The sequence below is a fragment of the Rissa tridactyla genome, chromosome 2 (genome assembly GCF_028500815.1).
Source record: "Rissa tridactyla isolate bRisTri1 chromosome 2, bRisTri1.patW.cur.20221130, whole genome shotgun sequence".
NCBI classification, from domain to species: Eukaryota; Metazoa; Chordata; class Aves; order Charadriiformes; family Laridae; genus Rissa; species Rissa tridactyla.
The window spans coordinates 93,908,740-93,934,689 of NC_071467.1; the positions used below are offsets into that span (position 1 = coordinate 93,908,740).

The following is a 25,950-nucleotide window of genomic DNA, read 5'->3' on the forward strand; positions in this document are numbered from 1 at the left end:
CACTGAAAACATTTCAGGCAGGACAAAAGATAAAAGACGTATTTTAAGACCAGAATTTGAAATCGGTTTTGGGTATTTATTTCAATCGATCTCTCTCCATATGTTTATCTTTACTAAAAGCTGGAAGAGTCTCGATGTTTTTCTCCAAGGATGGCATGTGACCAGTCAAGGCAAGAGAGGAGGGCATTACTAAGAGAGAAGGAGCGGAAAAATAAAATCAGTGATGACAAGGCTGGATTGGGTGGGGCAGAGAAATGCGGGGATAGCCAAACAGCCGGGACATGAATCGCAAAGAGGGAAGACATAGAAGCCAAATGTCTACAAATTAATTGTGGGCAAGTGGCTCTGCTGAGAATTTTAACACCTTCACCTTTGTTCATTTTAAATTCTGTCTCCAGGAACCTGATATTTTAAGGAAAAGGGTCAAGATAAACTGAAAGCCAAAAATGCCTACATACTGAGTTGGTTTTTAAACCAGTGAAGTTTATTAATTTCCTATTTGTTAATCTGAGGACTTTTGGAGTCAATTTATGTGCTGTTACTTTAAGACCATTTGTACGTAACTTTGATTTTTAAATGCCTAGAGCCCAAGGATTGGTTTGTGTATTTGGTGAAAGGGGGGGGGAGAAGGGAGGAAAAAAAAAAAGTAGAACTTGGCAGAGGCTGTCCCTTTTCCTGCTGGATGTTTTTCAGGTGAACTACCCAGCTATGCTACTGTATTAAAGTCAGGCCAACAATGTGGAACTAAGGATTATTCCACAAATCCTGTTTTAATAGTTCTTTTAATGGTGTTTTTCCTCAAGTCTTACTTTTTCCCTAGGATTTCCCATCCTGATCAGGACTTTCCCGTCTTCCCCAAAGCGTTGCATCTCCCTGGCTTTTGACCAGGCTGGGACCGTGCTCCATGGCCAGGAAGAGGAGCTGTGTCCCCCACGGGCCCAGCGTGGGGCTGCAGCCGCCGATGGCTTTATCAGATGGACAGAGACATTCCAAGTATGCTTCTGGTCACTGGGGGATATGGGAATATAAAAAATAATGAAAAAGGAAGGCTTAGAGGAAAGCTGTTGGGCAAACTGGGGCTTTTTGTCAAGTTGATTTTTTTTCTTATTTTAATTTTTTTTTAAGGGTGAAATTCTTTACCCCTACGCAGATTGTTAAAGCTGTGTGACATCATTTTCTTTTCTTTTTAACGCCCTGTTTTGAGAAGCTGAAAGGCTGCAGGTTAGGTAAAACTATTAATGACCATTTTGTGACCTCTGCTCCAACCGCCCACAGCGGCTGCAAATTTTTAAATGTCTGACAGCTGCTTGGCTCTCCGCAGCATCATTATATTGGTCGACAGCAGATGAGATTTCAGAGGTAAAAAAGCCACCTCCCAGATCGCACCCTGCTGGCATGACCAGTAGGCAGATTAAAAAAATTGAATTTCCCTGGTTTGATAGGGCAGGAGACCTCCATTTTTATGACCTCCCTGAGGTCATATGAGCTCCTTCTGGTTGTCCCCAGCTGCATCCTTCCTGTAGGTTGCATGGAGGGCAAATGTTCTCAGAGCTCCTCTTGTCTACACCAGGGTCCGGGTGGTGCTGGGCGCGGGCTCACACCATGGCGCTTGTGAGGAGAGGGCTCTGGGGGCTTTTCTGGTAGGATTGCCATGTTCTTCTGCTTTTCCTCAGGCATCTGCTGTCAGCGGGTGTGAGGCAGGCCATAGGGAGCTTTGGTTGGAGCTGGCATGGCCAGTCTCATGTAAACACAGCTCTCATGGAAGCGTGTGGGCTGGGGGAAATGCGCATGGTGGGCACGAAACGTGGCATGGGGCAAGTGTGGGGACAGAGTTTTGCAAGATGTTATTGCCTCGGAGAGAGGGACAGATATCTCACATTGATGTCATCACTGTAAAATATTCTGGGATGTCTGTCTCTTAGATTTTCTACAGTTTTCATGGTTGCAGCTCTTGTGTGCTTCCCAGAGGTGTTAGGGTTGCACAGTGAGATCCATCCCTGAGGGGCCTCACGGCCTGTCTGCCTTGGCTGGAGGAGGCTGTGGAAGTGGTGAGACTTCCCTTCTCCTTCTTCCATCCCTCTTTTCCTGTCCTGCACTCTCCTCCCAGGCTTCTAATTTGACCCTACGAGAAGAGCATGCCAGGGAGCAGGGTTATGTGGAGGGGGACAGAAACCATGTCTGCCTTCGTGGGTGATTCAGCAGAGCAGGAGGAATCGGCGCGGCCGGTGCTGGGGCTCCTCACATCTCCATTAAAGAGGGTTTGCTTTGCCTTGTGTCTCCTCCAGTACCCAGCGCCGAACATGCACGGCAGAAGGCTGGGGAGAAAGATTGATACATAAGAAAGGCAGCAAGAGAAATCGCAAGTTTAGCAAGGTGGTTCTGGTGTTTCTGCATAGCCTGACGTCTTCGAAGGCTCTGGCTCTTCCGGTTGGTGCAGGGGGTTGTCCTGGTGCCATGGTGGTGCTCAATCCCAGGAGTGGTTGGGACCCTGCCATCCAAGTGAGGTGTTGGAGCTGCTTCCTCCAATTTGGTGTGCCGAGCCAGCCCGTGGTAGACAGAGGCAGGGAGGGGGTTCACTGCCAAACCACGTTGCTCCTTAGTCAAATATACATGACCAGGAATCATAATCTTTGAAATTATTTCATGTTTCCTCAAACACTTCATGCATTCTCTCTCCTCAGTCTTCAGAGCTGAGGCGTCTTCTCGCCTCAGCTCTTCTGGAGAGTGTTTGCTGTGTAGTCGCGTTGAATGTTGGCAACTTGTGGCATCTCCAGACCGTGATTTCATTCTTTTTAACCCTGCCATCCCTTTCTGCCCTCCTTAGGTGCAGGGCTCTTTTCTCATGTCTTCTCTTTTCTCTGGTCGATGCCAAGTCTGGTGTCCTTCGTGCTCTCTCAGAGGGAGCCCCGCCAGTTCCCCAAAGCCTGTGCTCGTCGGTGGCCCTTTGGCTGGGTGCTGCTTAACGCAGTCATTTGGAATTGGAGCCCTGTGTAAAATACTAAACGCTAAATAATAAGTGGTGCAACAGCATTCCGCGGTGTCTGCTGGAGTCACAAGTCATGTCAGTTGTGCTACCATTACGGTGTGGTGGTGTAGGCTTTGGGACAGCGTGACAAGCTCAGAAGCACGGCTGATTTGCTCTGTGCATCGGTGTCTCGATTGCTGGATTAAACCTTTTCAATAATTTATAAAACCTTAAGTGCTCTGGGCAGTATTTTTACAGGGAGCGATTGCATTGTATTCAGGAGATATTTTTCTCAGCTGGGCTATTAAATGAAAAGCTGAAACCTGCCTGTGATGCGAAGAGATGAGCGTGCAACAAAACAAAAGCATGCAACTTAACTTGCAAACATTGTTTTGTTGCCTGCTTTCCTACTTGCTGCTGGTTGATTCACAGTCTTACTGATAAACATAAAACCTCCCGTGTGAAAAAAAGCAGAGAGGGAAATGCCCGTAAATTAAAAAAACTTTCCCACTTTGCGCAACCTCAATTTTGAAATTGAGCTCAAACGTGCAAATGAATTGGTTTGGACTGCCTTAAATTCCTGCGGAAGGGTGGATAATTTTGAGAGATGATGCGAGATAAGCCAGGCAACTGCTACACCATTTAAAAAATTCCTGAAAACGTTTCCAGACCCCAGTCGGTGCACCTGGGGCAGCTGCGTGCTTCCAGGGAGCTCTGTGCCGGCGGCCGTGCCAGCAGGAAATGCGGCGTGACCTGTGGCGAGCCTGGAGGGTGGGAAACGCCGCAAGAAGATGATTTCCACGGGTGGCTCTACGTGTCCCGGCCAGATACTGTGTGGGCATGGGCGCAGGAGCAAACACAAAGCCAAAGGAGCAAACAGGAGCGGTAGGAGCATCCGCTTCCCTCCACGTGCACAGTTGCGAAGCGCTTCCTATCCTGTGTCCCTGCCGGCAGGCTGAGAACATCGCCGCCTTTCCCAAACGCTGGGTCTGCGTGCATGAAACCTGGCTGTGAAGTAGAAATGGGTTTTGGAAAGCATAATATTATTTTAATCATAAATTATTTGGAAGCTCAATACAGAAATAGCTTCAGATGACTTCCTCCAGAGGGGTGTTTTTGCAGTCAGGGTCTTTATCAGCTTCTCAGTGGGAACTGCATTAATATGGCCACAAAAATACAAACAGTAGTGCCTTTGATAAAGCAATTTGGCATCTCTTAAGCAGAAAGATGTTTTGTTTTCCTAAGATACAACACCGTTTTCAGCTCAGGGACCTGCCGTACGTGCCAGCGTATGGAAAGAAAATACCAGTTTTGTTAACATTTGTGTTCAGAAGCCACAGGGAGGGGACGAAGGCGGCAGCTGCCTTTGCAGTTGCGATCTCTGTTATTGCTGGGGGTCAGCACAGGAAGCCCAGAAGTGAGTGCCCCAGAATGGTGGGGATGCCGGTGGCCTGCAGTCAGCTCCCGGGCTTAGATCCCCCCAGAGAGCGCTATCCCGAAGGCTCTCCTCCTCCTCCTCCTCTTCCTCCTTTTCCTCCTCCTCCTCACCTTCGCTTCATTTCTTCCCATCATGTGCTGGAGCGAGGCTGGTCCCCACTGCCACCTGCCTCCCAGCACGGAGTGGAAAAGCTTTACTGGCCATACAGTAGGCATCTTTGTGGATACTGTGAAAATGCCTTTTAGTACTTTCTGGTGTCCCGTGGGTGTTATATATTTGGTTAGTGCATTATTTTGATTTTTAGACTGCCTTTGGTTCAAGAATCCTGAAAGGAAGCTGTTGTGCTACTGTTTTAATCTCATTTTACAAGGCGATTCCAACTTGATTCCCAGCGCAAAGAAACAAAGAAGAGCTCAGTTGTATTTTTTGTCCAAAAGTAGAAAGCCCTCCTCCTTTGAAGATCTTCTGTAGAGTGTTGTGTTTAGAGAGTGATTTGCTATTGTTTAAATTTAATCTCCATAATTACATTGGGATTGGATTAATGACGGGTTATTTTTCTGAGTCATTCTTTTCTGGCACTCACAGCTATCGAGCATAAAGCCAGGTCTTCATCAGATGTAAACTGGCATCGCTCCACTGAAGTTAGTGGAATAATTCCACTTTATATTGTGGCAGCCCAGATGTGATACTATAGCTGTTTCGAAGAAAGCACCCTTTTGGAGTTGTTTGGCCTTGAATCTCCTTATTTTTAAGCTGCCTAGGCATTAATTTCCAATTGCATTATATTTGTGGTAGCACAGCTAGCTGTTGTCTCTCGACCACCTCAGCTGGACCCTAAGGGATCAACAAAAGGTGCAATGCCAGATTCAACCATAAGTATCCTAACTTTTTTTCTGTTGAAAAACTGCTTTTTATCACCAAGAGTGCAAGCGGGAAGAGTTCATTACTGATGTCTGGTGAGCTTTTACATGCTCTTCTCTATGAGAACAAACCTTGGTCTGTTCGTTGGGGATGCTGTACTGCAAATCTGGGGGAGGTGTCTGTGAAGCAGAGGGACCGCTCCTTTTTTAAAATTAGTTATTTTTGCTCATTCTGCTTTTCAGAAGGGGGGGTAAAGAGAGGGATCTGGGGAGACCTGGCACGTAGGAGAGCGGCAGCAGGAGCAGTGGGCAGTGCGCTTGATGTAGGGGATGGATCTGTCACCACAGTCAGGGTGACGGAAAAAAACAGTCTTGTCTTGTAGATCCTGAGGGGCTGTGTGGAGCTGCTGTGATCGTGGAAGGTATTTGAAGTCGCTGGGCTGAGAGCAAGGTGGGAAGAAGGGATCTCCCCCACCCTTGCACAAGTTGGGCAGGGGAGGATTTGCTTTCAGACCTCTTATTTTAACGTCTCACCTGAGTTTCTTCTACTTTAAAGAATTTTCTTGCTCACTTATTTGTGAAATGGCATGCTAATAAATCTTAGTTTGGAGAATGGGAAGGTTTTGCTTTTTTTTGGGTCCTTACTGTAAAGAGAAAGCGGTCAGTCCTGTCTCTAAGCAGCAGTGGATTTAGGGTGTTACTGCAGCGGGTTATACCGCACGTCTCTGTAGCCTGGTATCCAATGACAGTGGCATGTACTCTATGTAAGTGTGAAAACCAGACAGCAGCGGTCCTTTCTTTCCCTGGTGCATCCTCACTGCTTCCTGGAGCCATCTGTTTTTGCTGCTGGCCTGCTCTTGCACCTGCGGGTCCACTCGGTACAACGTAACTTCTGTTTCCTTGTTAACCAGCAGAAAGGAGGTGTGAAGCATTTTAGTCTTCTGTTCTTCCCATTTTAAGACGTTAAACTGGTACTTTGTGCCCTTTGTGTTGTACTTGTTGCTCTTTTTTACACAGTATTTAGGAAATACTGCTTATTTTCGGAATAAAGGTCAGCTTTAATCTTTGTTAGTAACACTGCTTCTACAGTTGTAATCATCTGCCAGTGAGGCGGGACTATTTGGGAGACTTTGGTGTCTTTTTACAGATTGACCTGGTAGATGTGGAAAATACAGACAAGCCTTCAAGCGTATCCTGGGCGTGTCTTCAGAGTAAAAAGGATGTGCTGCAGGTCGCATCCGTGTGTCTGATTGTCTAGATAAGCACTTTTTTTGAAATAGGAGGCAAATTGTAAGACCCAAACGAAGACTGAGTCTTACACTGAAGTCGGACATCCCTCAGCTTGGATGCACGAAAGGCTTGCATGCCTGAAAGCTCCTATCTTCTGTCCTCCCCCACTGTGTGTCAGTTAGTCTTATAAAAGTACAACTAACTTCTATATTAATCCCACCCTGTATTTTTATTCTTACTGCCTTTTGCTTCTGTCTACAATAACTGTGACCAAGGTTGAAGGTTGTTTTTTTTTTAAGCTTACATAAATGTTGTCCTGTGTAAACCACTGACAGCTATTATTGAAGAAATTCTGGTGTTGCAGCTGTAAGGTTGCAGCAGTAGATCAGTAATATATGTTGTACATGGTCCCTTTATTAGAGGGAACTGTTGGAGCTGTGGTAATGCGTAAAGTATTTGGGGCCTAATCCACTGCTTCGTTCCTCCAGATGTGATAAATGCTGTTGACCTAATGCAGAAATTGGTGATGTACAACGGAGAAATTGCCTCTGAGCTTGTTATGTAGCTGTGGTGGCGAATCTCCTGTTAGCGACTCCAGTTTTCAGGGGCTTTCTCATTTTATTAGCAAGGGAGTCATGCGTGAAGGCTGAGAAGAAATGACTAGGAATGGCTTATATTTGAACTCAAACTGAATTCATGAATATTTGTGCAAAACTCGTGCAATACTTGTGCAAGAGGTGACGAATGTTGGTCGCTTTTGCTGGAATGTGGTTGCAGTGGTCCTGCAAAGCCAAGTCGAACATGTTGGGGTGCAAACGATCATTCAGAAGTTTCAGCCTTGCTGGGGACAGGACGGATGCAGAACGTCCCATCCCAAATAGTCAGGTATCATTCATTTGCAACCCCTCTCCTTCCCAGCCCCCTCCAACAAGCCGGGTTGCTGTAGAAATTATAATAATTTATATAGACAATATATTCCAGAAAGTTTGCTTTTGGAGCTCTAGGTTTTGAGTACACATATTTTTGGCTTTCGCTCCTAGAGTATGAACTAAAGACTTTTTTCAGCCACCGCTGAGATTCTCACCTGAGGACCTTACCTAACATGTTTCTCAACAGCTGAGAACTGGAGAAAACCACCGAATAGCGTTGACGCTTGGTGCTACTGTTCCAAGTGAAAATTGTGTTTACTCGGGAAAGACTGTTGTCCTGTTATTTCTGCATACCAGTTACTTCAGATCAAAAACTAAATGCTGAAAATTCCTATACACAAGGAGAGTTTATTTCCATGACCATTATTAGGGTTACATTTCTTTTGGTCCAAGGTATATGTAACACACTCAAATGGAAGTAGAATGGTATAGTTACCAAAATAGATGCATTGTGTTAATTTCTTAATTAATTTTTTTCGGTGCAGTGTTTTTAAAGTAACAAGTATTGTAAACAGTATGTTATTTTTAAACCAAGGACATTTTGTGCTGAAATTGGCTATTGCAACACTGGGTTAGAATTAGAATACACAAAATTCAAAACCACAGTAACCCTAATTTTGCCATTCTTGCCTTTTTAACTGCTTAACAATAGTGTTGTGTTTGTATAGTATTTAAAAATATTTGTTAAGGGGAATGTAAAGAGCTACTGGCAGGCTTCTCTGTTAACTCTTTGTGCGTGCTCAGCCGCTCTGCTCAGAAATGAGCCGTAATGAAAACTTAGGGGCGAGTACTCCTGGTGTCTGCAGCTCTGACTTTGTGTTGCAAGCGAAGGAGCAGCCGAAGCGCCAGCCAGGATGGGGACAGAGACCTGCACCGTGGAGTGGACAGTCCCCTTGGCTCAGAGGACATGCACCCGTGATGGGCTAAAACCTCTATTTGCCATCTCCTTTCCCAACTCGCCCTGATAAATGCGTGCCTGCATCTGTAGTCTCCAAGGAGGTACTCTGGCAAATGAGTAATAAAGTTCAGGATAATACAGTCTGGCCACGAGGATAAATTTTATACGGCTGTAGTTCATGTCATGACCCTAAAATCCCTGGGTTTGCCCATCTTGGTCCTGATGTTCTGGCCAGTACTGGGCAGAGGTTACGGGAGGCCAGCAGCGCTCAGGGCTGCTCGCTTTCAACCTGCCCCGCCTGTGAGATGCCCGATTTTCCCTGCGAGCTCTTTGCACAGTCAGGGCATGCGCGTGTCCATCTTTGGATGGAAATTAGCTTTGGATTTCATATATCATCGATCCGACTGACCTGAACGAATTCACGTGGGGAAAAGAAAAATATTTGGAAAGCAGCTTGAGAAAGGATTTGTCCTTTTTTTTTGTTGCCTTGCATTTTGGCGTACACTCTCTGCATTTTGCATACGAGGTCATCAGACGCGTTGTAACGCGATTGCAATACAGACTGGGTAATCCTGGGAACCGGCAGCTCAGATCTTGCCTGTCCAAATTTTACTATTCTAAAACGTGACTTCTTTGTTAAAAATGAACACTTTCCAGGGGGTAAAAAGCCCCCAGAGAAGAACTGTTGGCATCTTGTATTTTTAAGCTGTCTTGCTGAATGAAAACAGTTGATTATTAACTTGATGGGGTGACAATGAGTATATAGAACTTAAATATCTCACCACTCCCACAAAGAAAAAAAAAACACTCTCCATTGTATCATGGGGAAGATACATAGCCAGAAAAACTTTCCAACTCGTTAAACTTTTATACTTGCTTCATACAAGCTTAATGTAGGTTTTTTTCCATCCTGTGATGTTGTAGGGATGCTTCTGAATGCAGCTGAGGAGGACACCGTCAACTTACAAGTATTTCTTTCTGAATGTGCCTTTCTTCTAAGAGACAAAGCTAAATTACTTAATCTGAAGGATTAAAAAAAGGTTTCCTTGTTTGTGCATTTCAGGTTGTTTATTCTGTCAAGCCTGATAATGAAATCGGTCTGAATGTTTCCCCTGTAATCAGTTTAGTCAGCTTCTGTGATTGTGTGGGGTATTCGGACAAGGACGGGGATAAAGGAAGAAAGTTTTAAAAAACAGGAAAATACTATTGTAAATATATCGGGCAAGTTTTAAACTGGGAAAGAGTACTTGGAGTCAAGCATCATACCTGCTGCTACTTTTGATGCTCTGTAGTGGCGTTTGGGTGGGTTTTTCTTCCTCTTGTGGCTTGTGTTTGACTTTTTAGAGGGAGGAGTATGGGAAAATACTGATTTAAAGGATTTGACTGTGGCTATATCGCTTTTAAACTGACTGTTTTGTAGTGGAGACACGTGGAGGTCTGGCTGCCTTAGCTGACTTGAGGTCAGACAGTAACAACAAAACGTGATGTTTGGGCTTATTTTGAGCCCCGTGCCGGGTGGGATGGCTCTGCATCATGCACTTGGAGACCACATCACATCTTGATGTGGGGCCATAGCTGGCAGGAACTGCTGAATATTCCTTTTGCTGTTTCTCTCTGGTGTAATTTTAGTTTTCCGGCACCCTGATGGGGTTCTGCTGCTCATCCTGGTTGTGTCCTTCCCCTTGCTCTTCCTGATCCTCCTTTATCGTCCTCTGCTGTGAGCCCGGGGGAAAGCCGCCTTGCTGCATCTCGCCCGCAGGTCAGCTCGTCCCCGCAACAGCACAGGAGGGGACGTGGGTTTCAGCTGCTCATTGCATCCATGAGCAAGGACTTAGCAAGTTCTAAATCAAGAATCGTTGCTTCATACGCATGTCTCTCCAAACCCACGGATTTAGACATTCCCTCACCATTAATTACATCCTCTCATCTTGTAGCAGCAAGTAAAAAAGGCCAAGTTGGGCACGTTGTCTTGCTGCAAGCAGCTGAACATGGCTTCTTGTTGGTTGAATGCTTGCGAGTTTCTGAAAGTACATGGCCACTCCGTTTTGGGAAGTGGATCCTGTGGCATTTGCCTCGGGCTGGGGCGTAGCGAGACAACTCGGGCCCCTTCTTGGAGGGCGCACACACAAGTGATGCCAACCAGTCCAGCATTGCCAGAGTCGTTCCCAGTTAAAAACAAGGCTGGATGCTTCAAAGGAAAGCCCAGTTGGCCAACAAGGTAATTCCTAGGTGGCACTGGAAGAGAGTGGTATACCATCATGCAGTCTCTGATGGAGATGCTGGGTGTTGCCACCTCATTTCTGGAAGCCACAGGGTCTGGTGCCTGGCGTGTGTCAGTCATTTGACATCTAAAGTGCTCAGATAGATGAGTGGTTTGTGAGTTTGCCTGTTTGCCCCGTGGCAGCTCTTTAACGCAGCATCTCCGAATGTGGTGTCCCACAAAATGCTCGGCAGCAGTCATGTGGAGGTGAAAAGATTTCCAGGCGAGCTTCAAAGAGAAGGATGTGACTAACTGTCTCGCAGGGAGCCAGGATGGGGACCCAGCCAGATGAAGCAGCTCACATGAAAGGGCTGCCAAAGGAAAGGGAGAGGACACAGACGAAACTGGGACTGGGGGATGAGGAGGAACAGGCAGTCGGGAAAGGTAGAAGGAAAAATCTCCGTAGGCTCTTTCCAGCGGCCAGGAGACGTATCTGCTCTCCAAGGAGGTAACCTGTGGGTAAAGCAATCAACCTCAAGCACGTTGGCCGTCGTTCTTGGCTCTACCACAAGCCTCCGCTGCCTGTCCTTGGACAAGTCACTCTCCTGGTGACTCAGTATCCCAGCTGTAAAACGGGGATTGTTGCTTACCTCATGGGATGTTGTGAGGGGAGGCTCATGGATGCCTTTGCAGTTTGATGTCTTAAGCGGGGGTAGCAACAAAAGTGATCTGTACTTCCCTCGCCGTCTTCTCTGAATGTAATCATGTCCCTAATGATAATATAATGGCGACTTATTCATCATTGACATACACTTCTTCAGTTGCACTGGTGGGAACAGTTTTTTGGTTTTATTTTTTTCCCATCGGGGCTTTGAAGATGTAATTTTGTATGTTTATATAATATGTTAATATTTTAAGCAATTTCTAATAGACAATTAGAAGAAATAATGAACAATAAATCAAAGTCAGACTAAACCACCATGTAATCAAGTAATACAAGAGTGGGACTAGAAGCAGATTTTGCAAAGGGAGCCTCAAACAGAGAAAATGCAAGTCCTGAGGCATGAAGAAGGAGCGGTTCTGGTTTGCATCTGTCTTAAACTCTATATCTGATAGTGTACCTGAGGAGGGCTAAAGCCAAAAAGCAAAAGGGGTCGCTCCTCCTCAGCTCTCTTATTCTTAAATAAGCTTCTGTAAAAGGAAGGGGAGCTCTGGATAACTTTAACATTACATTAATTTCAAGGGTCAATCTTACTGTGCTCGCAAGGCAGGCCGACAGCTAATGCACAAACCCGGGAGCCAGAAGCCAGCAGTTTTTAGGACAGATAGGGAATTGGTTGACCTGGTGCTAGCACTTAGTTCTGTCTGTGCCTTCATGTGCTAGAGCAAAATGGAGCCAGTTGTCTCCTCTGTTGTAAGGGGGGTGCGAGGCTTAAGGAAATGCTGTAAAGAACACGGAGATTCACAGGTGGAAAATGCTGGGGGCAGTCACAGCTTCAGAGTTTCGCACAGGAGGCACACGCACAGTTATATTTCACCTGTCAAAGCTGGCCTTTCTTTAAAAAATCTCAAAGGCATTGGCTAGAGAAGGTGAACATTCATCTTTTCCGAGTACTGTATTTGAAAGGCTTTAGCTGCATAAGCTTTCCTGGCACTTGCCAAGGCTATCTTTGGAGAAAAAAAATAAGATTCCTGTTTTTTTTTAAGGAACAGGTGGCAGTATGTGGAAACCTTTTGTTGTTAAATTTTAGTCACGGTTCCTTTTTTTCCTTTTCTTTCTTTTTCCCATCTGCAGTTGAGTATGACAAGGAGTTCACGCCTCACCAGCGGCACCACAAGGAGTTCAAGTTTAATTTGTCTCAGATTCCTGAGGGCGAGGCCGTCACAGCCGCTGAGTTTCGGATCTACAAGGACTGCGTGGCGGGGAGCTTTAAAAACCAAACTTTCCTTATCAGCATCTACCAAGTGCTGCAGGAACATCAGAACAGGTACGCAAGAGGGGGCTCGCTCTGCGCCACCAGCCGCTCTCCTGGGGAGGGCTGAGCTTGTGCGTTCATGTTGAGAGGACTGCTATAATAAATACTGGTTTTGTTCACATTAACGGGGTTGCGTTATTGCATGGCCCTTTCCGTGTGGGAAATGGGCACGGCAGAGTGCAAAATGGACCTCAGCCTGAGAAAGTCCACGGTATTGTAGCCTAGGGTGTCACTTAGCTGCAACCTTCGTGTTGTCTTTAAGTAGAGCAAGAATCTGACGTGAGGCAGTAGATTTGTAAGCTAAAGTTGTTTTGCTGGCATTGCTCTTGCGTACTGAAATACACATATACCCTTTCATCTTAACACTACCAGCATAAAAAGCATAGCCTTTTTCAAAAATTCTGGTGATTAGTGCAAACTCGACCTGCTCTCAGGTGGACTTACATTAAAGTAAATAAAGCAGAAGAAAATTCAGCATGCTGACCACGGGTACAGAATCATTCCTGGGCTTTCAGTGGCAATGACAGAGGCAAAAAAGAGGCCGAATAGAAACTGTGACGTGTAAGTCCAAACAAGTGTAAATGGAGTGATTAAAAAGGGTAACGTTTCTGATGGGGGAATCGTGCAAGGCAAAAAAGATGGAAATACAAGGTCAATTAAATGTCAGAGTAATGCTGTGGTACAAACGTGTTTCATTACTTCTGCTGAAATGCGTCAGACCTTTAACTGTTCCTCTGCTGCAGGCAGAAAAAAAGAGACCAGAAAAAACAGTGTTTAAAAAAAAAATCTCCATTTCTTTCCTCTGCGAAGGCTTCCTGGGCGTTTTCCTTTCTGGTCCTTCTTTCTCCAGCCTTTCCATTAATGCCATTTGGGGAGATCCGCCTTTGATGATTTGCTGATGTGAAGGCAACATCATTAGTTAATCATTTTTTCTGTGGGGAGCATGGCCTTCAGGGAAATGGAGAGAAATACTCAGATATATAAGTGATGGGGAAGAAGGTGTTAGTTTTGAAAGGTCAGTGTTCCTTTCGTGCTTCGAGTTGCGGGTTGCTGGAGTGCCTCCTGGGGTAACGTGCTTGCTGGTTAGGATGTTACGTCAATACCCACTTGAAGAGCTGATGGAAGTCCAGACGGTCACGCAGATTTCATAGATGTTAGCTGTATTGTTCGTTTGTAGCCACACTGAATAAAAAATACTGAGTTTTGGTCTGGTTTAGATTTCACAAGTAGAGAGCCCACCTCTGGAGCTGGAGGAAAACCTCTGCCAAGTGCCTGTGGAAGCGATCGATGCGCTGCTCTAGGTTGGTCACCAAAGCAGAGCACAGAGTACGTCAGGTCTGAGGTTGCCTCTTCTAAGGAGAACTGTCAACTTTTAGATGTATATAACCTTCTTTCAGGGTAAACTGTGCAAACAAGTAATGCATTGCGGGAAAGAGAATAAAAGTACAGGATATGGCCCCTAATGTACCCTTTTCCTAACCAATTTGCGAACTCTGTTCCAAAAGCGGCTGTTAGATCTCTGTACAGCAACGGTGCTGGCACCTCATATCTTTGTTTAAAATACCATGCCAGAAACATGCCAAAATCAGATTGTGCTGTGACACACGTCCTTTGGCACTGGGCACTTTGTGGTCTGCACGTGCTGGGCGTCTCTGGGTGCTAGAGACCTCCCTACGGATGGAGCAGAGGCAGCAGCTCGGATGGGGGTCACCAGGGTGGTCTCTCTCCAGAGCTGGCGAGTCTTTTGGGTCTTTCAGTTCCCTCCTGTCACATTCCTCCTGCCGCTGCTGGCAGCCGTGTCGAGGGGACTGGGAATCGTGAAGCGGCTTCCTCTAGGTCCAGACTGCCAGCAATTCCCCATCCCTCCTGACATGGGCTTAGGCGTGAACCACTGACCCAGGGATGAGTGTCTGCAGTTCATTACTAACCTCTGACTCATACAGTCCCTCAAGGCTCCCTTTTTTGTTTCTTTTTCTTCTTTATTTATTTATTTTTACTGGTGGGAAGGAGGGAGACGTTTGGCTAAAGAAACTTGGGCTTCGGGTGAGTCTGTGGGACTTGTCACACCATCTGCACAGAGACGGCTCACAGGTTCTTGAAGCTGTAAAAAGGACGTGCCCTTCTCCGCCCTTTTACAGCTTAAAGGACTCTTTCATGTACACGTGAAATAGAAAAGCACATATGAAAACATGTGTTTGGGTAGAAATATGTGCATATGTAAGTATTCTTTGTATTTTTCTGTATATAAAAGTGTATGTTAGTTGTCACCTATGTTAATTGTCCCCTATATATTAAAATTATGCAGATATTAAAAGACCGTTAAAATAAGATACTAGAAGCTGCTCACCAACTCTACAGTATTACTTTCAGTTGAGGTTTCTGACTGTATAGGCTGCTGCTGCTATAGATTCAAAACGTGCAGTCGCGTGGGCTTTGGCCTGCAAACATTCTTGAAAACAAATACTAAAAAGTTGTATTTAGCTGTTCACTAGTATCTCTGCATGGAGGGGGAAAATGCCTCACATTCTTCTGGTAGGCCTTAAGGAGCTGTATTCTCTGCGTGGTTTTGGGTTTTGATCATCAATTCACTCACTCGCTTTTACTGTGTGGAAAAAAAAATCCAAAGTGCTTTTTTCTCCCCCTTTTGTCTCAGTGGGTTAATTTGGAATACCATGTTTTCTTTTCCTGTAAAGAACATTAGGAGGTTAAATTACAAAAAAACAAAACAACAAAAAAAACAAACCCAAAAAACCCCCAAAGCCCAAACCACTATTTTTTGAAGGAACTTGCTAAATGTTTGTAAGGCTTCTGTTGCATTCTAGGAGACATCTTATGAGCCAGAAAATAACAGCTGCCTTTGACTTAAAAAAAAAAACAACCAAAAAACAAAACCCCCAAACTAAAAAAAGTTGTGTCACACTTCCTTTGGAATAATGGTTTGAGTAACAGCCTGATATTTCCTGACATTTGGTGATATTTTATTGCATAAGAAAGAGTCTGTACAGATCTTGAAGTCTAGCTGGTAAACTAGCAGGTGATACAGAAGGAGTTGAAGTAGCACCTTTTTCCATCCTGTTCTGCTGGCAGATATTCCTTCTGGTCAGGAAAATTTGTCTCTGAAGGCCACAGAAAGTGCCTGTTCAGTCAACATTGGCAGTCTTGAGAGCAAGTTCAAAGTCACCATGTTAATCTTGGCTTTTATGAGGTTAACAGTTGTCTGAAGTGATTATTGGTAGCTAAAAAAATACTTTTGGGCACAAGTAATTCTTAACAGGGCAGCTGGCATGTATGGATTTAAACCGGCAGTCCGTAAAAGAAAGGCAGCATGCATCTCTGAGGGGAAAAAATCCAAGGAAAAAGAAACCTGGCTGCACCTCTCAAAGAAATGAACTTGGGAGGGCAGGAGATAAGAGAAAGATTCAGTAAATACAAATCTTCACCAAAGCTCACAGCCTGGAAGTATCCCTTGGCTCTGATTAAGTGTAATGAAGTGGCTTAATTCAGTATTACTTGAGCAAAGGGGGAAAAAAAAAAAGCTCATCTGGACAGTAAGAGCGTGAGCGTGTGACTCCAGCCCAGATGTGCGTGCTGCTGCACGGAATCGCAAGGCACTGCTGGCCGTTCCCTGATGGCTAAAAACAAAACCAAGCCTGAGGCTAAAATTTCTACCACTTACTAAATCATCAAACTGATTTTTGCCACTGTAGACAAGGCTAAAAGCAAGGATTAAATGGGTCTCCTGGATAGGGGTGTATGCAGAGAGAGCACGAACAATCAGAGATCAATGCTGATTGAAATAGCATGACCTTCGGGGATAAATTTGACCCTCTTCTCGTTCGAAGCCATCAGAAATACGGAGAGGATACTTGCAGAGGCTTCAGGCAGTGAAACGCACATTGAGGACAGTGTGGTCTAAGTACATTCTCTCTTAAAAAAGAAAACATTTTAATACTGACTCACTTGTGTCAGTAATATTTTCATCTCCCCATTCCTTCCACCCTTTCGTAAGGTAAAAAAAATAGTGCCTAGAAACTAGGCTTTTGTTTTATAACCAAACCACAGTTAACGGCCACGTTTTGTCATAACACAAACTGCTGGAGTTGTCAGTGGGATGCTGCGAAGAGATTAATGAAATCCTCAGGATAGGTCAAGCCTTGTGGGCAGCCGTCAGCGGTACGCGTGTCGGGTTGTGTGGAGAAGAGGCTTCACCAAACAAGGCTGAGGTGACGTCTGGTTTGCTTGGAGGGGGATGGCTCTGGGTTTTGAAAACGGGCTGTGGACTTGTAGGGGCTGAGGTGGGAGGGGGAACGGGTGACACATCCGCCGGATGCTGCTGCCCTTCAGCTTCCAACCCCCCAGAGGTTAAGAGACTGTGCCATTTGAAGGCCAGGGCGGGATTTCTCTTTTTTATTTCCTTTGGTATGCACAGAAAGTGGGGAGATTTGCCAAAGCACCCAGTTTAGGAAGACAAGTGGGCTCAGCTTCCAGGTGCTTGTCCCACCTTGGCCGTATCTGAGGGGGAGCTTAGTTTCAGCAGGCAGGAGCTGCACAGCCTCGACTCTCCTCTGTTTGGTGGTACCGATGCACGGCTAAAGCCCTGCACGTGGGCTTGTTTCTAAGGTGCAGCGCTGATTTTGTGAAAGGACCAGCAAAGCCCTCAGTGATTGCTGGTACCTCTTGGGAGTGGATTGCCAAGTAAGCAAGACCTTTGCAAGGGAATGGAAGAAATGAGTTTGTCCCTGGAAACAGCTCATTAATTTCTTTTCCTTTCTCAAAAATTCCTTGCTCTCACCCAGAGAGGTGTCAGGTCAGGACTAGTTTATGGTTGATCAAAGATGTTAGTCCTTGGGTTGGATCATCAGTATGTTTTCAAGTGTAAATATCCTGCTAATGCAGACCTCAGAACACTCCCACTCTGTCCAAACAACTGATCTATGAAAAACACAGTGGCCTGTGTTAGTGATCAAAGGAAGATACGGTACCTTAATGGTCAAAGTTTATTAAACAGTTTCGTTTTCACCCAGCGTGAAATATGAGGACTTGATGTGCAGAAAGATTCCTCCTGTATGATAAGACACCTGTGGACATAGGTGTGCCCTGCAAAGCGACCACCTGGGGAGTTTGTTCTTCTGCTGAACACAATTCCTTAAGGGTTAAGGCACTGGTTGGATTTTAGCTGCCAGTTACAGTGGTAATAAAGTCTTCCTTTTTGCAACAGGATATTTATACAAATGCGATCCGAGCTCCTAATCTAAAGGGCAAATTGATTTGCCGGCAGTATTTATAGCTTAGAAAATAAATAACCGTCCTCAACTGGGTTTTGGAATGGGTTGTGTAATACAAATGACAAAACTAGCATCAATCTGTTTCAAGTTGGGGTCAGATTTGTATATAGTGTGCATATATTTGTATATGATAGAGCTGTTTCCATGATGCTATAGAGAAGCGGCTGTCTGCATTTCAGTGCAACTCCCACTGTGGGTATGCAGTTTGTTGTGTTTTAGAGTGGTTGGTTTTTAGTAGTTTAAAAGTCAAAGTTATTCTGGATGAAACTTACTCCTTTTGTAACCAGCTGGCTTTTTCTACCAAAACCAAAGAATACCATATCAGTGCCTTATTTCTTTTCTTAAAGGACAAAGATAAATACAACCCCTTTGCCCTCTCCCCCATCTTTATGCCTCAGACTGCATTTAAACTCTGAGGTGTAGTACTGTGGCCATCACTACAGCTGCAATACCCTGTAGTCTCATTAAATCATGGTCACGAAAATGAGAAACGCATCTGCTATCCCCGTGACTTGGGATGATTTTTCCTTTTTTCACTATTCCTATTGGTAAAATGTTAATTCCTCAGAGCTGTGAAGCTCAAGACCTTGAGCTGGATGTGGGGGGACACCTTTGCACTCAAATATCAGTGTTGGCTTTGCTGGGGATTACCAGGGATTTGGCACGGGGAGGCCACATCCTCTAGCTCTAGGCTCTGATCTTTTACTCTTTGCCAGATGCAGCCTTGAAACCAATATTTCACCCTGCTGCTTTTCCAGTGAGTCTACAAGACTTAACCTCTCACCCCTGCAGACTTTAATCTCCAGGGGCTATGCCCGCGGTGATACAGGACAGCTTCTTCAGCCCGGGGGAGCTTTTATCAGACAGAGCGGTGGTGGCATGAGGCTGGTAAGCGAGCAGCGAGAAGCTGAGCTTACCTGCCTGTCCCTTCTGGTGCCTTCTCATGTCTGGATGCATCCAGGATGGCTCTTTTATGCCTGTGCCAAATTGCAGACCCCCCTCCATAGTGTCCTGGCATCTCCGTTTAGTGCTTTTTCCTCCCTGTCAGTCCCTGCAAATTAATGCCCAGTTGCTGGTCTTCTATTTCACCTTGGAAGTACCTTCGTTTGCAGGCTGACAGCTCTTAACATTTCCTTCCTCGTTTCTAAGGAGCTCTTATAGGTCATGCATGTCTCTCGTTGTCCCTTGGCCCACAGATGGTATAGCTTCTTCAGGACAGTTAAACTGAGCCTCGCATCTTCTCATAAAATGATAGAGACTGCCTTTGCTTTCCCTGGCAGCTCATTCCGGGTGCTGGCTTTCCCTTGCCCGAGGCTCTCTGTACAAGCGAGCACTGATTGATTAAATTTTGTATGGCGCTTTTAAATCTTTGGAGTAATGGCCATTGAGACATCCTAAGTCGTTAAGGGTTTGTATTGCATTTGTTGGCAGTACCTCATGCTGTGCGAGCTTCACACACAGTCTGTTCTATAAGTAATAAACACTTTTAAATTCAAAGTAGCACTTACATCTGCTGCAAGATGATGGATCTACAGGTTTGCAAAGGCTGTGATCTCAAAGTTTTATCTATGTGGAGCTCCGTTCAACTCTGTAAGACTGAGTCATTTGTGAGGGCAGTTATTAGTCCATCATTAGTGGACAAGAACAAATAATCTTGCTAGTTTGCTATACGCAGGATAACTTCTACGGAAGGTTGATGTCAGTGCAAACTAAAGACTCAGATCCTGAGGTACGCAGAAGAGAAGAGCGTTTAGAAAGTGCGTTAATTAAAATGTAAATCCCACACACTTCTGTGCAAAATTCCCATTTGAGAAACTGCTGCTAGGCAGTCTAGACTATTATGTCAACTTGTCTTTGAAGAAAAGTAAACAAAAAGGTTCAGCTGAGGAAAGTTTTAGAGACTTATAGTAATTAATGCTTTGGTAAATGGCTGTTGATGCGTAACAATCCTTTAAACACCTGGGTAATTGCGAGCTTTGAAGTTGGGCCAAAAATGTTGTTCCGAGATGCGTAATTAAAATTAGAGACCTTTAACTTGGTCATTTTGAAGGTGAGATTTCTGTTTGTTCTCACTGTCTCCCTGGTAAAACTTCTGCCTGGTTGGGGAAAGAAGGCCAGAGAGGGTGGGAAAGTAAAAAACCTAGTTCAACAGATGCTTCTTTAAATTTAGCTTTTTATAGCTTTGGTGTTTTTCCTGTAGCAAAGTTCCATGTTGTAATGTGTACCCAGAACAGAGAAATTATTTTAATGTGAACATTTCACTAAGTAGTAACTAAGATTAACCACTTGACCTGGTTACTAATTTGACTAAATTCTAATCTAATTAGTGTTCAATTAAAGAGAATTAACACCCAGAGACATTTTGTTGAAAGGTTTACACAGAGGTTTCAGTTAACAAAATATTTATCTTACAGGGGGAAAAAAGCACTGAAATTAAATGCAAGCTGTTTCTCCTATAAATGCCCTGAGTACATGGTTGGGATGCCAGCGTTCAGAATAGTAGCTATATTTGATATTTATATCTGACAAATCAGCTCGCTCTCTGAGGACACTGGAGCTAAATCCTGCCTTCTGAATTACACAGGCTATACTTCTCTGGTAAACTGTGTACTTCTTTCTGTTTATTGCAGCCACTTGTGATTCCTCCGTTGACCTTTTCTTCTCCGTCCTCCTCCAGAGTCTTCTGAAGGCCATGGAAACACTCCCATCTATTTCTTGGGACTTGAGACCGTGCTTTAGGGCCCTGATCCAGAACAAAGAGCTCCTGTTTTGAGTTGGGAATCTCTAACTTGCCTCTTCCCATTTAATGTCCTCTCTTGTCTCAGGAAAATTGTTTCAGCTCATTGCTGCAGTTTCTCCCATTTACTTGCTTCCCTTTAATAATCTAAGGTTAATAGATATTATGCCTGCAGCAGCCTTCTTATGGAAGTCATTGACTGAACTCATCCAGGTGGTTAGGCACACTGGAAATAAAGATGAGAGTGTCAGGCACCATAGTGACAATGAGATGACAGTAGCTGTATGAAAACCCAGAGGCAGGGTTAGGCAGAGAGGATGTTAAGAAACTGCCTGTTTTGGTGATGAAATTTCTTTCCTGTACACTGAATTTGAAAGTGCTGCTGTGCAGGTCCCAGAGGTCCTGTGATGTCCTTGGCACGTGGGGTTGCTTGTGCATAAAACCTCTGGACTAACTCCGCTTTCTTCAGCCTGTGCTGAGAGCAAATGCTCCCTCTCTGCTCAATGATGCTGGCTCATGCATTTCTTCCAGCCTTTCTTTATCTATTTTTTTGCTTTCTTCATGCTCCCTTCCTGTTCCCTCAGGTCTCATCTTGCCTCCGTTATTCTCAAATGCTGAAGTTTTCTGATATCCTTCTGTTGACGTGGCCATGTGCATGGTTGCGTGCTTTCTCTTGGAAGGCCACTGCCCGCCTCGCTGCACAGGATCGATGTCATCGCGTAATGACTAGAAATTCAATACTTTGTTCCATGCAGCTTGCTCGGTATATGGTCTGTTTTGCACCTTCTTGTTCACTCTTCAGATTTTGCTTTGACTATGGGCTTGCACCTACTTGTGTGTAGCACTCTTCAGCATGGTATCTGTCTACTTCCTAAACTACTTCTTTTTTTTGGCATGGCTATAGGGTGAAGCTAATGGCGTTGTTCTTGTGCAGATGAGAAGCTGATGCATATACTGATGAGGGTCAACTGTCTCCGCTAGGTCTAGTTGCTATTTTCAGATGTTTTTTTTCCTTTCTCCAGCACCGCCCCTTGGCTTGCTGGAATCCCCTGCTCATCTGCTGTGCGTGCTCCAACTTTTGCAACAGGTAGGGCCATAGAGTGTGGGCCTGCTAAGCAAACACTGATGGCAAAAATGGTCCCTGCCGAAAACAGCCCACAATCATAGAATGGTTCGGGTTAGAAGGGACCTTAAAGATCATCTAGTTCCAGCCCCCCTGCCATGGGCAGGGACACCTCCCACTAGACCAGGCTGCTCAAAGCCCCATCCAGCCTGGCCATGAGCACTTCCAGGGATGGGGCAGCCACAGCTTCCTCAGGCAACCTCTTCCAGTATCTCACCACCCTTACATTAAAGAATTTCTTCCTAATGTCTAATCTAAATCTCCCCTCTTTCAGTTTAAAACCGTTACCCCTTGTCCTATTGCACCACTCCCTGATAAAGAGTCCCTCCCCATCTTTACTGTAGGTCTCCTTTAGGTACTGGAAGGCCACTATAAGGTGTCCCTGGAGCCTTCTCTTCTCCAGGTTGAACAACCCCAACTCTTTCAGCCTATCTTCATAGGAGAGGTGCTCCACCCCTCTGATCATCTTCGTGGCCCTCTGCTGGACCTGTTCCAACAGGTCCTTCTTGTTCTGAAGACTCCAGAGCTGGACGCAGGACTCCAGGTGGGGTCCCAGCAGAGTGGAGTAGAGGGGTAGAATCACCTCCCTCGAGGCTGTGCAGCAGCTTTAGCTCTCATGCTTCCTGCCTCTCTTTTGCAGCCCTAGTGGGAGAAGAACGGAATAAATGTGTCCTCAGAAAGCAGAACTGGGGGTGGGGGGGAAATGCAGTTGTGCGGCTGCATTTCCCTGTGAACGCTGGGGCAAGACTGGAAGTGTGAGATTCACATCGCTGACGTCTGTCACCACATTGGCAGCTGTGTTGCCAAAAATGGCAGCAGTAGCAAGTTGTAGCCCTCTGTGAGCCATTGATGCAGGAAGATGCCAGTAGTTTCCTGACTTCTTCTAGAAGCAGAGGGATGCTGAGTTGGGAATAACGGGCCTGATTCACAGAGGAGTGGTGGCCATGGGTATTTTCTACTCCCTTTTCTCTGCAGACTTTTTCCTTTTATCCAGGGTCTCTCCATCTAGTCCTTGCATGTCCATGTATCCTCCATGACTGCAGCAAATCCTTCAACCTTCCCTATCTAATTTGATATTCTTTCCCTTCCACCGGCGGCCAGCCTGGGAGATCTCCCAGTCTCTGTTGCAAGATCATACATTGTCCAGCTTTTTTGCAGGAGTAGCAAGGACGTTTCTTCTCAGCCATGTGACTGTAGGGAAGAGCAAATTTCCCTCAGGTGATACATGGTATTTGGTTTACCAAGTGGGAAAGGAGGGGAAAGTATGTTCCCTGCCTGCAAAAAGTCCAGAGGATTTTGTTGCTAAGCTCTGAATCTCTGTTGAGCCTTTGTGGGCAGCAATTTTCAAGTACTTACTGCTTGGCCAAATTTGAGGTGATTTTCTTAAAGGAGGAAGGACATGCAACGTTTCTATTCTGAAAAATAAAGGAATGGTTAAAGACTCTGAATTAAATAGTTGAGATTCTTTTTTATGTGAGTAAATTTTTTTTTTCCCCCTCCAATTTTGTCTTTGGAAATAGGTGACTGAATATTTTTTTTAAAACCTTCATGCCAAAAACAAAACTAGTAAGAAATTATATGCAATTTTGTGCAGCCTGGTGAGGTTTGGGTGACAAACATTAATTAAAAACAGGCTTAAGCAGAAAGTATTAGGAAGTATTACCTATTAGCATTACTGCTATGACCTACGGTACCTGTGGGGTGAACCTTCAGTGTGGACTTCGTCCGGTCGAACAATGCAAAAATCAGCTGAATAGCAGAGCTGATTGAAAACCAGTCCTGTATGAAACTTTTTGCAAAGAGTTAGCTGGATTGGAAAACTCAGTTGTTCGTTTTTCTGCATTTTACAAAGGAATTGAAATCCTTCCAAATTGAGCGTGACATACTGGGATAAAGTGGAGCATTCTCATTCGGTAGAATTATACTTTAGTCAGGCAGTTTGCTTATTGCATTTGGGGAGGACTCTAAGATGGGGGAGACCCACTGGGAGGCATGTCCATATTTTAAATAATCCAATAATGATTCAGGTTCAATCTGGGGAAAAAAAAAAAAAGTGTGATTTGGTAGAAAGAAGAATTGCAATTGCATTTGAACATGAAAAATCAGTGATATAAACGCACCCCAGGAAGTGACTGTGTCCTTTGTGGTTCAGTAGCATGAATCTAAGGATTATAGCAGATCACGAGGTGAATGTGAGGTACCAGTGTGGGTTTTGTGGAGAAGCCAAAATCATATTCTGAGATGTATGGATAGAGGCATAGTCTGTGAGGCGCATGAAGAGTATTCTTTCACTGTACTCAGCATCAGTGAGATCTTGATCTGAGTTGGGTCTATAAAGAGCAATGAGAATAGTCAAAGTCTATAAAACATGGCTTGTAAGGAAAGACTGAAGGTGCCGGTTTTTGTTGTTTTAATAAGAAGGGGAGGTTGTTGTGGCATTTAAGTTAGATATTACGGGGAAAAGTAAAAAAAAAAAAAAAAAATAAGTGCTTCAAGTGAAACCAATTCAATTTCCTGGAAAGAAGGTGGAGTTCCTGAGGCTGGAAGTCTGTAAGATCAGGTCAGGCAAACATCTCTCAGGAGTCACATGGATATAGTTGATCCCGCTCGGAGTTCAGGGGAATGGGCTAGATGATGCCATGTGGTCCTTTCAGGCTTTACAGCTCTCTGATGTCTAAGTGTCTTTCCAAAATGCAAGGCAATGGGAATATAAACTCTGAGCCTCCTCTTCATGTTTTTGTAGACCTGACTAATCCCATGTGGTTGAGTGCTCAGGAGGGTTTGCTCTTATAGAGTTCCCAGCGGCTCTGCAGCCAGACGTGTTTGGTTTGGGAGGATGTGGTGCCAAAGTTACTCTGGCCTGGAGGTTCCAGTGGGACATTTTCTGGAGCGGGCGAGTGCCGAGGAGAGTATGGCACTTAGAGGAGGGGAGGTGGGAGATCAAAGAGCAATTTGTGTGAGGGGGAAGGTCATAACAGGTGCTAGGAAAACCCCTTTTCAGATGTAGTCCATTTCAGGCATTGGAGAGGACCAATGTGTAGGTCATATTCAGAGGTGGGAATGATCTAGTAGTTCATTCCTCTCTTAAACCTGGAGAGGGGAAGAGTGGTCTCAGCTGCAGCTGCTGTTTGTGGTCTCCTTTAAGCAACACTTCAATTTACATACTCTGCCTGGGAAAGCCCAAATCTTTCAACCTTAAGGTTTCCAAAACATGTAGCAGCTGGCCAGCCCCAGCCACTCGCTGCTGTTGGAGGTGAAGGTCAGAGTTGTTCCTGAACCCTATTCCCTTTGGAGAAGCGGTGGCAAAGACTCCTCTGGGAAAGGCTGCTGAGTCAACCGCAGAGTGTGCGGCTACCAGCGAGGCGGAGGAAAGCCTCCACGCTGTAAAAATACCCACACTAGGAGCCCAAATATACTTAAGTGCTTATTTTTCCATGTGTGATCTCATGCAAGCCAAGCTGCTGGGCAGTATGACATAGTAGTTGGCCAAAAATAAAATGTAACTCAATCAAAATGTGGTTTTTTTTTCTGAAGTTAACCTTTGATAGGTGGAAGGTACAGGTACCTTGTTTTCTCATTTCCGTTAAGTTATTGTTAGAAAAAAAAATCCAGGGGGAAAAGACAGGTGAAGATGGGATTCACACCTGGTATCCATTTTGTGATGATGGCCACAGGTGAAGGCCATTTATTGTATTGTAGCGCTCTTACACAGGAAAGTAATCCCTATAATACAGTGAGAAAATGTACATGGGATTTATCTGGGTGCTCCTCCAGCTGGTTTCATTGAACTGGGTTTTGGTGGGCATTTGATGCTGCAACAAAGGTGTAGACTTGATAGCATTTGAAGCTGAAGCCCATGAAGGAGACGGAGTACCAAGAGCCTTGGAACAATGAGCTCTAATCCCCATTGATAGTCCTCAGAAAAATGTCTTTAGGGACCTTCAGAGGTTCATTTTCCCTCACTGTTTGATGCTTGGCCTGTTAGGTGATTATTATTTTTTTTGGTCAATTGTGGTAGATCTGTGTTGTGGAAGGTGGGATGAAACCATGGAACCCCTTTGACTAAAGCCACTGAATGCCTGGAAATGCTGGTAGTTTGACCACTGTCCTGCCACAGCTAGCGTTACACTCTACAGGAAGAAGAGTGGCTTACGAATCCCTTGCTGGTGGATAAACACCCGGACCTAAGGACTAGGATTGCTTTCCTCCAGCCTCAAAAATGATGAAAAACCGTTGTAATCCTGTATTTCACATGCAGAAGTATGTGCATCTCATGGCAAAACTGTATAAAAACAGGCGGGTTTGGAGG

The 25,950-nt window shown here is 45.0% G+C and overlaps 1 protein-coding gene across 1 annotated transcript in view; it reads left to right on the forward strand.

Moving 5' to 3' along the window:
- BMP6 (bone morphogenetic protein 6) overlaps positions 1–25,950 on the forward strand; it is a 97,239-nt gene that overhangs the window by 55,872 nt on the left and 15,417 nt on the right. The window contains exon 2 of the mRNA XM_054191887.1: positions 12,316–12,508. Within this exon, the coding sequence (XP_054047862.1) occupies positions 12,316–12,508 (193 nt within the window). The remainder of the gene's footprint in view (positions 1–12,315; positions 12,509–25,950) is intronic.